This window comes from Bufo bufo, chromosome 8 (genome assembly GCF_905171765.1).
Source record: "Bufo bufo chromosome 8, aBufBuf1.1, whole genome shotgun sequence".
In the NCBI taxonomy this organism is placed as follows: domain Eukaryota; kingdom Metazoa; phylum Chordata; class Amphibia; order Anura; family Bufonidae; genus Bufo; species Bufo bufo.
In genome coordinates, this window is record NC_053396.1 from 164746604 (window position 1) to 164758981 (window position 12378).

At 44.0% G+C, this 12378-nt stretch overlaps 1 protein-coding gene across 2 annotated transcripts in view; it reads left to right on the plus strand.

The window, feature by feature from the left end:
* LOC120977924 (interleukin-13 receptor subunit alpha-1-like) overlaps nucleotides 1–12378 on the plus strand; it is a 135474-nt gene that overhangs the window by 106012 nt on the left and 17084 nt on the right. For both annotated transcript variants that reach the window (XM_040406095.1, XM_040406096.1), the window contains 2 exons: nucleotides 2973–3157; nucleotides 5664–5803. In XM_040406095.1, coding sequence (XP_040262029.1) covers nucleotides 2973–3157; nucleotides 5664–5803 — 325 coding nt within the window. The remainder of the gene's footprint in view (nucleotides 1–2972; nucleotides 3158–5663; nucleotides 5804–12378) is intronic.

The following is a 12378-nucleotide window of genomic DNA, read 5'->3' on the forward strand; positions in this document are numbered from 1 at the left end:
CATTCCGGTTAATATTGCATACTACCTCAGGCAGGATAGAAAAATTCTGCATTGTGCAAAGCTAGAGTTTTACAATAAAAGAGCATTACAGTGTATAGTACAAGTGATCAAAAGATCGCAGGTTACACTTCCCTAAGGGGGCTAAAAAATATAACCTGAAGAAAAGATAACCTTTTTAAAAGTATTTTTTAAAATAATTTTAAAAATCACAAAAATATTTATCAAACGTGTGTGTATATACAGATAAATAGATGGCTAGCTAGATATAGTTAGATTAGAAACACCACGATAGATAGATAGATAGATAGATAGATAGATAGATAGATAGATAGATAGATAGATGGATATATAGATAGCTCTAGATATATTAGATACATAGATAGCCATAGATCAGTGACGGGCAAACTATGGCCCGCGGGTCGTATGCGGCCCGGCTGACCTTTTTATCCGACCCGCACAGCTGTCCGGAGCCATTGTGGAAGCGCTCATCTCCATATTCATCTGTATCGCCATCCTCAGGACAGTGATACAGATGAATGGTGCGGAGGAGCAGGGGAGAGGCGTCTCCCTTGCCCGTTCCTAGTGCCTGTAGTCTATCAGAGGCCGGTTGTAATGACCGACGACACGCACAGGGAGGAAAACAGGGAAAGCCCTGCCCAAGGGAGAGGGAAAGGTGGTGACCCCTAACTCACCTTGCGGCTGGCACCTGACTGCCCTGACGTCCCTAGACGGGTTCCTCACCCGTGCGGCGATCGCGTGCCTAAACCCTGGCTTTCCCTAATATGAGCCCTGGATAGTGAACAGGCCGGTGGGATCGCTAGTCCACACCACTATCACTAAGAGGGAAACACCAGGGAGAGGACAGACAAAACATACAAACACATACACCCAGGTGGGAAACCACAATAAACCAAAAAGGTCCAACAGGGATCTGGAGGGTAGCGTACTGGACCAACTACCAGCGAACGCAGCAACACAGCTCCAGAAGGTCAGAATAGATGTCCAGGCAGGAAGCTCTATCTCTGGCAACCAGAGAAGTGTGAGAGAGAAATATAAGGAGGTCTGGGAGTGCTGGACAAGGAACAGCTGAGGAGAAGGAGCTACGGATCCCTGAGTGAGCCAAAAGGGTTTGCTAAGCAAACCCAGAAAGCTACCATAAGGAAAACAGCCCTATCTTAAATAGAGCGTGCAGCCAACCGCTGCGACTTCCTGACCCCGGGTATAACGGAGTCAGGCGTGGTCCTCGACACCCTCGTGACACCGGTGCAGGCTGCGCGATGATGTCATCGCGCCGCCTGAGCCGCACAGAGCGGGACACCGGCCGGAAGATGCCTGCATGGCAGCACTGACAGCAGCATAAGGTAAGTATATGTGTTTATTGTTTTTATTATTTATAGTATACTGTGGCAAGAAGGGGGGTGGGGGCCCTATATACTGGCACAATATGGATTGGAACTATGGAGAAGAGGGGAAGCACTATGGGGGCCCTATATACTGCCTAAATATGGGGGGGGGGGCACTATGGAGAAGAGGGGAAGCACTATGGGGGCCACTATGGAGAAGAGGGGAAGCACTATGGGGGCCCTATATACTGGCACATTATGGGGGCCCTATATACTGGCACAGTATCTATTCTGCGAATTGCAACAACAAAGCTAACTTCAGACTTTGATGCCTTAGCAAAAAAGGGAGACCAACAACACTGTTCCCACTAAAATTGAAGGTGAGTTATACATACTATGTTATGAAAGAAATACATTGCATAAAAGTTTTGTACAATAACTCTTTTTATGCTTTTCTACCTTGAATTAAACGAAACCTTTAATGTTACTAAATTTAAATTTAATTTATATTAATTCACACAAACTCCCCATCCATCTACCCGGGTCCAATATATGAACCCATTGTGGCCCACGAGTCAAAAAGTTTGCCCACCTCTGCCATAGATAGCTTTAGATATATTAGGTACATAGATAGAGATAGAGATAGATAGATAGATAGATAGATAGATAGATAGATAGATAGATAGCTTTAGATATATTAGATAGATAGATAGATCTATAGCTAGTATCTTGTAGGATACAAGCATGTGTTAGAGTAGGTCCCTTCTGTTAGAAGCCACCTTGTCGATTGGCAGATGGGCCCGACATATTTTTGATCAATAATATGCGCTAAGAGCTTCTACTTTGTCTAATAGTAAGTATAGCAGTCATGCATTTTACTTTTTCACATATTCACTGTTTACTTGTGTCTTGGTGCATATAGTGGTGTGCTGCTACTTTTAGTTCTATAGATAGATAGATAGATGTATCCATAACTAGTATTGATAGATATTGGAGATAGCCAAATGCTGTACTCAACGTCTGGTCAGCTGTTCCATATTGCTGAATGGAGCATGCATGTTTGACCTTTCTTTTGAGGCTTCCTGCATCCCCCATTCTCGTGGTTGTGGGGATCCCAGACATCAAATTATATGGACACGTTTTCACTGCAGTGTGGACCACCGGTGAAGGATTTATCATGTGAATATTGGTTCTTGCAGGCATGGGATTCAGCTAGTTCCCTAAGGTTCTCCAGATCCGGTTGTTAAAATTACAGCCGGATCAGAGAACTGTGTTACTGCCTGAATCCCGATCCGGTGCTCCGGCGGTAGCAGCTGGAGATGAGAGCTTCCATTGCATAGTTTAGCTCCTTAGGCTTTTTAAACGTTGGGTGGTATATGTGTGTAGTGTATATATGGTGTATTTATGCGTCTGTGTGTTGCATATATATGGTGTATGTATATGTAAGCATGTGTCGTGATGCCGCATGTCCGCCGTTGAGTAGGGATTGGGAACCGGTTGTTAAAAATTTCAATCCCACCCCTGGGTTCTTGTATTGTTTTATCCCATCCTTCCCCTTTTGGCCAATTTCTTTCTGAATTTTGAAAGCCCTTTTAATGTATCTTAAAGAGCTGGATATTTGTGTTTCAGGTTTGAAGATTTATTACGCACTGGAAATGAATGTCAGGAATATTATACTTCTGGTGGAATGCGTTTAGGATGCAAGTTCACATATGAGTACAGCATTAAAGATCATAAGAAATTAATGTTCGTGGTTACAGACACATTGTACAGTGTAAGACCTTACTTCTACTATACAGCAGTCAGACACATAGGTAAGTGTTATTCCAAGTAGATGGCAAATGGCTGTATGTGACCAGCAGGTGAATCATGAGATTGGCTTACTTGGGTTGTCATGTTGACTATGTATTTTAGGGTTTGTATTATGGCCACATGGATTATTTTTACATACAGCAGCATGATTTAGGTTAGTTTGACACCAGCGCTTGAGAGCTCCTGCAGACTCTTCTGGCAGGAGCTCTCCGGATCCAGCAATGCTGGAAGTTGCCTGAATGCCCGACGGCCCCATTGACTATAATGGTGACTTCGGCGATACAGCCACAACTCGTCAAATGTGCCGAGAATTGGCCAGACAAATATGCGCAGCGGTTTTAGGCTACTTTCACATTAGTGTTTAAATTTTCTGGCATTGAGATACATCATAGGATCTCAATACCAGAAAAAAAATGCTTCTGTTTTGTCTCCATTCATTGTCAATAGGGACAAAACATAACTGAACAGAACGGAATGCTCCAAAATGCATTCTGTTCCATTTGGTTGCGTTCCCATACCGGAGCAAACCGCAGCATGCTGCGTTTTTTCTTTCTGTCATGGGATGTGGAGCAAAATGGATCTGTCATGACCCACAATGCAAGTCAATGGGGGCAGACACTATCTGACACAACAGAAAACGGATCCGTCCCCCATTGACTTTCAATGGAGTTTATGACGGAGCCATCATTGCTATTTTACAGATAATACAAGCGGATCCGTTCATAGCGGATGCGTGCGGTTGTATTATTGTATCGGAAGCATTTTTGCAGTTCCATGACGGATCTGCAAAAAACACTAGTGTCAAAGTAGCCTTAATCCGGCCGATTCTCAGCATATTTTCCGGGTTGATGCCGGATCTCCACCAGTTCCTATAATAGTCAATGGGGCCAGTGGGTATTCAGGCAGCTTCCGTCAATGACCCAAAGAGCTCCAGCGGGCAGTTCCCTGCCAGAACAGTCTGCCAGAGCTCTCAAACACTACAGTGAAACTAGCCTTTCTTATACACTATGGCAGTATTATTTATTGTGTGTAAAGTAATGCTATTTAATGTACTGTGAGATATAATGCGTCCATATTGTACACATAGCCAAGTATACTGGTATAATTATTTATTCACTAAATACAGGCAATGATTGTCTATCTAGTGTATGTGACTCTTATTGTATGTGTGTGTAGGTCTTTTATGCATATCCACAAACTCCCCTCTACCCAGTTATCTAATATTGCTTAGCAGAGAACTTTCATTTAATTTTCTTTTTTTGTGTGTCACAATGGCGCACATTGAAAGGGTTTTACGAGATTTTCATATTGATGGCCTATCCTCAGAACCCTGCCGATCAGCGGTTTGGGGAAGCCAAGGCCAGACCTCCAAACCTCCAATGAGCACTGATGTTTCCTCAACACTGTGCTTACCAAGTACACTGCCGTACATTGTATAGCGGCTGTGCTTGGTATTGCAGCTTAACCCCTTTCACTTGAATACAAAAAAATTTCCCCTCTTAATGCCTCCAGTTGAGCTAATGGCCCCATAGTGCCCCTATAATGTGTGCAAGTATAAAACACCCCTATATTATGCTCCCAGTAAATACCCACATAGTGCTCCCCTCCCCTTCCCCATAGTGTCCCCCATGATGTGCCAGTAAAAAATGCCCCTATATAGTGCCCCAAGTAGATGCCCCCTTAGTGCTTCTTCCCCATAATGTGCCTATATAATATGCCCCCATAGTATTCTCCCCCCCCAACCCCATAGTGCCCCATAATGTGCAAGTATAAGATTTCCTTATAGTGTCCCCCATAATGTGCCAGTATAAATGCCCCTTCTTGGTGCCCCCATAATGTGCCTATATAATATGCCCCCATAGTGTTTTTCCCCCCCAACACCATAGTGCCCCCATAGTGTGCCAGTATAAGATGCCCCATAGTGTACCCCATGATGTGCCAGTGTAAATGCCCCCAGTTGATGCCCCCATAGTGCGCCACAGAAAAGAAAAAAAACAAACATATACTTACCTCCACACTGGCAGCGATGCAGGCCTCTTCCAACCTGTGTCCCGCGCAGGGCAAAGCACGGCTCAGGGGGACTCGATGACGTCCGATATTTGGTTCTGCTGGGGTGGTACTTTGTGCTGCACTATGGTATTGCTGGTCCTGCCTACTTGTGTTGCCCCACCTTCTGTCAATTTGGATGCACCTACAACTTAGGGCCACTTTAAGGTTTTGAATTTTTTTTTTCAAGGGCCACTTCAAGTTCCCAGTCCACCCCTTGCATGTAAATGCAACTCTTCACCTCCACTTAACAAGCAGCCGACTGTTGGGGAAGAACGCTTCCTTCCTGACAATTTGCTGCTCCTCGCAGCATCTTAATGCGCCTTAATAATGACCTGTGGAGATGTAGATGATCCATAAACCTATCACAATGATGTTAGAAATCATCCGTTTTTTAAAGTCTGTGAAGAACGGTATTCACTAATTTGGTCAAATAAATGAATGTGTCTTTATTTATCACAGCAAAGCTCAAAAGTCCAAATATAACTAATGTGTCTGAACCAATAAATAAGGTTATCCATGTAACCTGGACTGCATTATCTGGTCTGGACCTACTGTTTGAGGTTCTGGTGTCCTCTGATACATGGAGTTTCCCACACATGGTAAGTCCTTATTGCTTCGAATATAATCTGTTATAGAGATAATAGAATATACATAATTGGAAAATAACTGAAAATATCATTAACAACTTCCGGACCAGCCACAACCTATAAATGTCCAGGTGGTCCACACTTAAAGGGGTTTTCCCACGAAAAATATTCTACAGTTCTAGCAGAGGAACTGTAGTAATTATGGGGAGATCTCTGGATCCATGTGAGGTACAGGGCTGGTTCTAGCTTTGTTAGAAAGAGATTGTCATGTACTATATGATTTTCATTTTTTTGCAATATTAATGGGATAACCCCTTTAACTCAACAAGGATGATTGTGAGCATCCTTGCAGAGTTTTCAGTTGCATGCAGAGAGGGGCGGAATGGGAACTTAAAGTGGCCCTGGAAAAAATAAATAAAAGTGGCCCCATGTTGTAGGTGGGTCTAAATTGAAAGACAGGGCAACACAAGTAGGAAGGGCCAAACTATGTAGGCAGAGACAACAGAAGTAGGCAGAACTAGAAATACCATAGTGCAGAACCCTATACCGGCCAGCAGAACCAAATAGCACAGTGCAGCACAAAATACTGCCACCTGCGCCACAGTATTCACCGCCACAGGATGACGATACAGTCGAGTTCAGTAGGATACCTGCGGGCGCTGGCCAGGGGCATAGGAGAGAATAAGATAGTTATGTACCCAGCTGGTGGATGTGAAGAGGACTTGGGTGCCCCCCCCTTCCCTCCAAGGCATTGGCCCACCAGAGAATTTCCCTGTAGGGTCTATGGCCAATCCGTCCCTGCATGCAGATCAAGAAATTAGCCGGAGACAGCAGGGCAGACCATAGAGAAGACAGAGACAGTTTATTACCGTACCTGCCTTCCCCGTTACTGTATACACAGCACTCAATGAGCGCTGTGTATACAGATCAGGAAGCGTCCATGCTGCTTCCTGCTCTGGTCCCAGCGATAATCTGATTGCATGGTAACCGCAGGAGCTGCTGGGTCTTAGCAGATGCCAATCAGCTCTGCAGCGCATGCTAGGAGGCTTTATTCCCCTTGTAATTTGGGCTTATGAATCAGTGCCAGTTACAGGAAAGTTTTGCAATAAAAAAAAATAAAGAAATATAGAGGAAGAGACAAATGTGATTAAAAATAAGCAAAAAGTGGAGTTTCAGTATATACAAATGTAATTGTCGAATAATGTTAAAAGGTAATAATAAATGTAGATCAGAACTCAAAACGACCAGCATCTCCAACGCTAATGGACATTCTAGAACCCTTTGAGAAAGCCGACGGTAAAATGTGTGTTTGGGTCTGAGGCAGGGGTCACTTTGGGTTGTGATCCTGTCCCAAACGGGTTGGTATTGAATTGTATACCCTATTTTGGGTTACTCAGACCATTTGGTCCATCATCACCTATAGCCGTTTGCTGTTCACTTATTCCCCTTGATACTATAATTTGTGAGGTGTACAGCGGGTATGTGTGGCAGGTCTATTATTACCGTGTTACAGTATTGCAAAATACATTTGTATATCCTGAACCCTGATCACAATTTTTTGTGCTCATTTTAGTCAAGTTTTATGTCATTTACACTTTTAGCCCTGTGTCTATCCTTTTGCATACTTTGCTTTTGTCATCATGCTTTTGGGCAGGAATAACCCTGTGGGTGGTCTAATATTGCACGTATTACTCCCTTTCCATTTCACTGCGAGAGAAGTAAGACAGATGCGTTACAGACACACAGGTTGGAACTTTAAAGGGATTGTCCAAGCTCCTGATATGGATGACCTATCCTCAAGATGGAATAAAAATGGCACCGGCAGCATCTCACATCATCCAATCTTTTATTGCGACCTTAAGACAAGTACAGTGGCAACGTTTCGGCTGAAACTCAGCCTTTGTCAAGCCTAATGACATCAACATTGTTACACATATATATACCCCACATATAAAAACACACCCCTTTCAATCACCAATGATGATCACTGTTCATCTCATCTACCAATCACTATTGGTCATGTGTTCAACTAATAGGTTATTACCTTCCACCTGGTTATAAACATAGAATGGCGATGTTGGTCATAAATATGCAATGGCGATGATGGTCATGTCGGCGTTGTCCCATGTGAAGTGCGCAGCCGTGCACAGTTGCACTTGCTTGGTAGGATGTGTCAAACCGTGTCCATGGAAACTGATGGCGCTTGGAAACATTGGAAACATGTGGTCTCAGCTGTCTCAAAGACCACATGATGCACGTGATCACGTGTCATGTCTGCAGACGTCATCAAGACGCACCTCTGTGCGTCCGGTGATAATATCACGCGAACCCTCACGTGCGGCGTCATTGCAGCGCAGCCTCATCAGTGCCATGGTAACGGAGACATTATATGGATCCCCTGTTAGTGAGATAATAATACATCAGTGAGTATACAGGCAACTAGCTACCCTCCGGGGTAAGTGATGGATCACCCAGGACTATTTTACATATAACATAATAAAAACAAGATGTCCCAATACCTAGGGGACATATTAGCTGCCCATCTCAATCAATGGAAGTGACCTTGAATTCTATATTAAGGCCAAATGGTTGAAGGGACCTAAGGGTGTGAATCCATTTTAGTTCCTTTCTTCTCAGGATTCTCTTTCTATCACCACCCCGTCTTAAATTACCTACACTATCAATAGCACGAAATCTTAATTGGTTTATGGAATGATTATGTTCAATGAAATGTTTTGCAACCGGTTTATCTAATACACCTTTTCTTATTGTACTTTTGTGTTTATTGATTCTCTCTCTCAATTCCATCGTGGTCTCCCCCACGTATATCAAACTGCATGGGCACTGTATCATGTATACCACGTCAGTAGATCTACATGTATAGTGTCCTCTGATTTTAAACAGCTTGCCACTATAAGGGTGCGCAAAACCGTCGCCTTTCATGATGCCACTACAGTTGCAACATGAAAGGCAAGGGAAATTGCCACTCCTCAATGGTGCCAATCTCTTCTGTCTCTCCATATCCTTACCCCCTAAATCTGCTTTTACAATTTTATCACGTAGATTCGGGCATCTCTTATAAGCCATCATTGGGGGGACTGTAAATTCAATGACATTGGGTAATCCTTTATGCCAAAATTTGTCTAAGAATGGCAGCAATATTTCTGCTATCTCCCCCATAGATTGACACAAAGGGAATGCAAGGAATATCTTGTTTGTGGGGCCTACTTGTAAAGGTGGAGCTACGTTGAGTGGTCACAATTTTCTGTCTAGTGCGTTTGATCAATTTTTTAGGATATCCTCTATCCCTAAACTTACTGCACATTTCATCCACCCTATGCTCAAACTGAATTTCATCAGATACAATGCGTCGTACCCTGAGCAGTTGACTCCATGGTAGGGAGTTCACCATACTAGGAGGATGGCTACTATCATACATCAATAAAGTATTTTTATCCGTGGGTTTTTGGAACAGATCAGTTTTGATCATTCCCTCCTGTACCAGAATTCGGACGTCAAGGAACTGCATCTCTCTGACAGAATGTGTCACTGTGAACTGCAGGTCCCGGACCCCAGAATTCAGGTGTGCATGAAATTCATCAAGTTCCGAGATGGTACCCGTCCAGATTAAAAATATGTCGTCGATGTAGCGCCACCAGTACAGAACTCTCTCAAAAAAAGTGGAGCGATATACCAGCCGATCCTCGACCTCCGCCATGAAGATGTTTGCGTAGGTGGGGGCCACATTGGACCCCATGGCCACACCCCGCTTTTGCTGGTAGAAGGTGTCCCTGAAGAGGAAATAGTTCCTCCTCAGGACCACCTCCAGGAGGTCGAGGATCAGCCGGCGTGCCCCGGGAGAGAGATCTGTGCTGGCAAGGACCACATCGACGACATTAAGACCGTATGTGTGGTCAATGGATGTATAGAGTGATACAACATCGAAACTCACCAACACAAAATCATCCAGCATGTTGAGAAACTGTAACTTAGTTAGGAAATGACCAGTATCCCTGATGTAGGAGGGGGCCGTGGTCGCATGGATCCACAATATTTTATCCAGAAAGATAGAGATCGTGTTAAAAATGGAACCCCTGCCCGATACAATTGGTCGGCCAGGGGGATCCACTAAGCTCTTGTGGATCTTTGGTAATACGTATATCACAGGGGTGACAGGGTGGCCCACACGTAAATAACTATTCAGATCACTATCGATGATTCCTTGACTCAGGGCTTCATCCAGTATCACCCCTATGACATCGGCTATGTCCCATTTGGGATCCTTTGTTAACATCTCATACACTTCACAATCTCCTACCTGTCTGGAGATCTCATCAACATATTTGCAGGTGTCCATTACGACCACGGCACCCCCCTTGTCAGCTGGTTTAACTGTCAATTTTGTGTTACGTTCTAACTCATAAACAGCCTGTCTCTCTGCTTTAGGTAAATTGTGTCTGTATACATGAGCCTCCTCGGCCCTCAATTGGTCAACACGTTTCCTAACAAATTCAATATATGTCTCAACAACATGATTATTTTGTGGCGGCTTTTGTTCCTCAATTCAATTGTTTACATGATAATGCATTAGTGGACACATTAGATTGTATAGCAGATACATTATTATCTTTAGTTGAGAAAAAAGCCTTCAGCCTTAGACGTCTAAAAAACCTCTGGAGATCTAACTCCAATTCAAACCAGTCCCGTGTTATTGTCGGGCAAAAGGTCAAGCCCCGACTCAGCACATTAATTTGTGCATCATTCAGCTGTGCAGACGAGATGTTCACCACAAGCTCTACTGTTTCCACTGGCCGCATCTCGTGGTTCGCCCCTGTTTGTAAGCAGGTATCTCCGCTGAGGTTGGGGGGAGGGTTTTTGCTGGATCGGTGATGTTTCCTACCGCCCCTTCAATATCCCCTTCTCCTCTTCTCCTGCTTTGGCCTAAAAAATTGGATGTACCAGACTCATCCGTTGAATCCGATTCGCCTGTGGTGAAGCCAAATTTGCCCTGGTCAAAGCGTTTGCCTCTTCTCCGTCTGTTAAACCTTTGGGGCTGAGACGATTGCCAATTATATACTTTTCCGGACTGATAATCGTCTAAGTCTCTATGCCATTTATCTCTTTTAACGCGTTCCACTTCCATTTTATGTCGCAAAATGTGTTGTGTAATTTTTTCTTTGTGTACCGTATACTCCTCACCACCCATGAGGTCTTGGATCTGGGCATCCAGCTCGGCTGATGCCTTCTTGAGATTGTCCACCTCTTTTTGCAAAAAGTCTATATTCAATAGCATTAATTCAAAGGAGTATTTGTTGTTTATTGCTTCAAAGGCTTTACAAAAGTCTCCATTATTTGGAAACAGATTCGGGCGTAGGTTCGACCTTACATCAGGGATACTGGTCATTTCCTAACTAAGTTACAGTCTCTCAACATGCCGGATGATTTTGTGTTGGCGAGTTTCGATGTTGTATCACTCTATACATCCATTGACCACACATACGGTCTTAATGTCGTCGATGTGGCCCTTGCCAGCACAGATCTCTCTCCCGGGGCACGCCGGCTGATCCTCGACCTCCTGGAGGTGGTCCTGAGGAGGAACTATTTCCTCTTCAGGGACACCTTCTACCAGCAAAAGCGGGGTGTGGCCATGGGGTCCAATGTGGCCCCCACCTACGCAAACATCTTCATGGCGGAGGTCGAGGATCGGCTGGTATATCGCTCCACTTTTTTTGAGAGAGTTCTGTGCTGGTGGCGCTACATCGACGACACATTTTTAATCTGGACGGGTACCATCTCGGAACTTGATGAATTTCATGCACACCTGAATTCTGGGGTCCAGGACCTGCAGTTCACAGTGACACATTCTGTCAGTGAGCTGCAGTTCCTTGACGTCCGAATTCTGGTACAGGAGGGAATGATCAAAACTGATCTGTTCCAAAAACCCACGGATAAAAATACTTTATTGATGTATGATAGTAGCCATCCTCCTAGTACGGTGAACTCCCTACTATGGAGTCAACTGCTCAGGGTACGACGCATTGTATCTGATGAAATTCAGTTTGAGCATAGGGTGGATGAAATGTGCAGTAAGTTTAGGGATAGAGGATATCCTAAAAAATTGATCAAACACACTAGACAGAAAATTGTGACCACTCAACGTAGCTCCACCTTTACAAGTAGGCCCCACAAACAAGATATTCCTTGCATTCCCTTTGTGTCAATCTATGGGGGAGATAGCAGAAATATTGCTGCCATTCTTAGACAAATTTTGGCATAAAGGATTACCCAATGTCATTGAATTTACAGTCCCCCCAATGATGGCTTATAAGAGATGCCCGAATCTACGTGATAAAATTGTAAAAGCAGATTTAGGGGGTAAGGATATGGAGAGACAGAAGAGTTTGGCACCATTGAGGAGTGGCAATTTCCCTTGCCTTTCATGTTGCAACTGTAGTGGCATCATGAAAGGCGACGGTTTTGCGCACCCTTATAGTGGCAAGCTGTTTAAAATCAGAGGACACTATACATGTAGATCTACTGACGTGGTATACATGATACAGTGCCCATGCAGTTTGATATACGTGGGG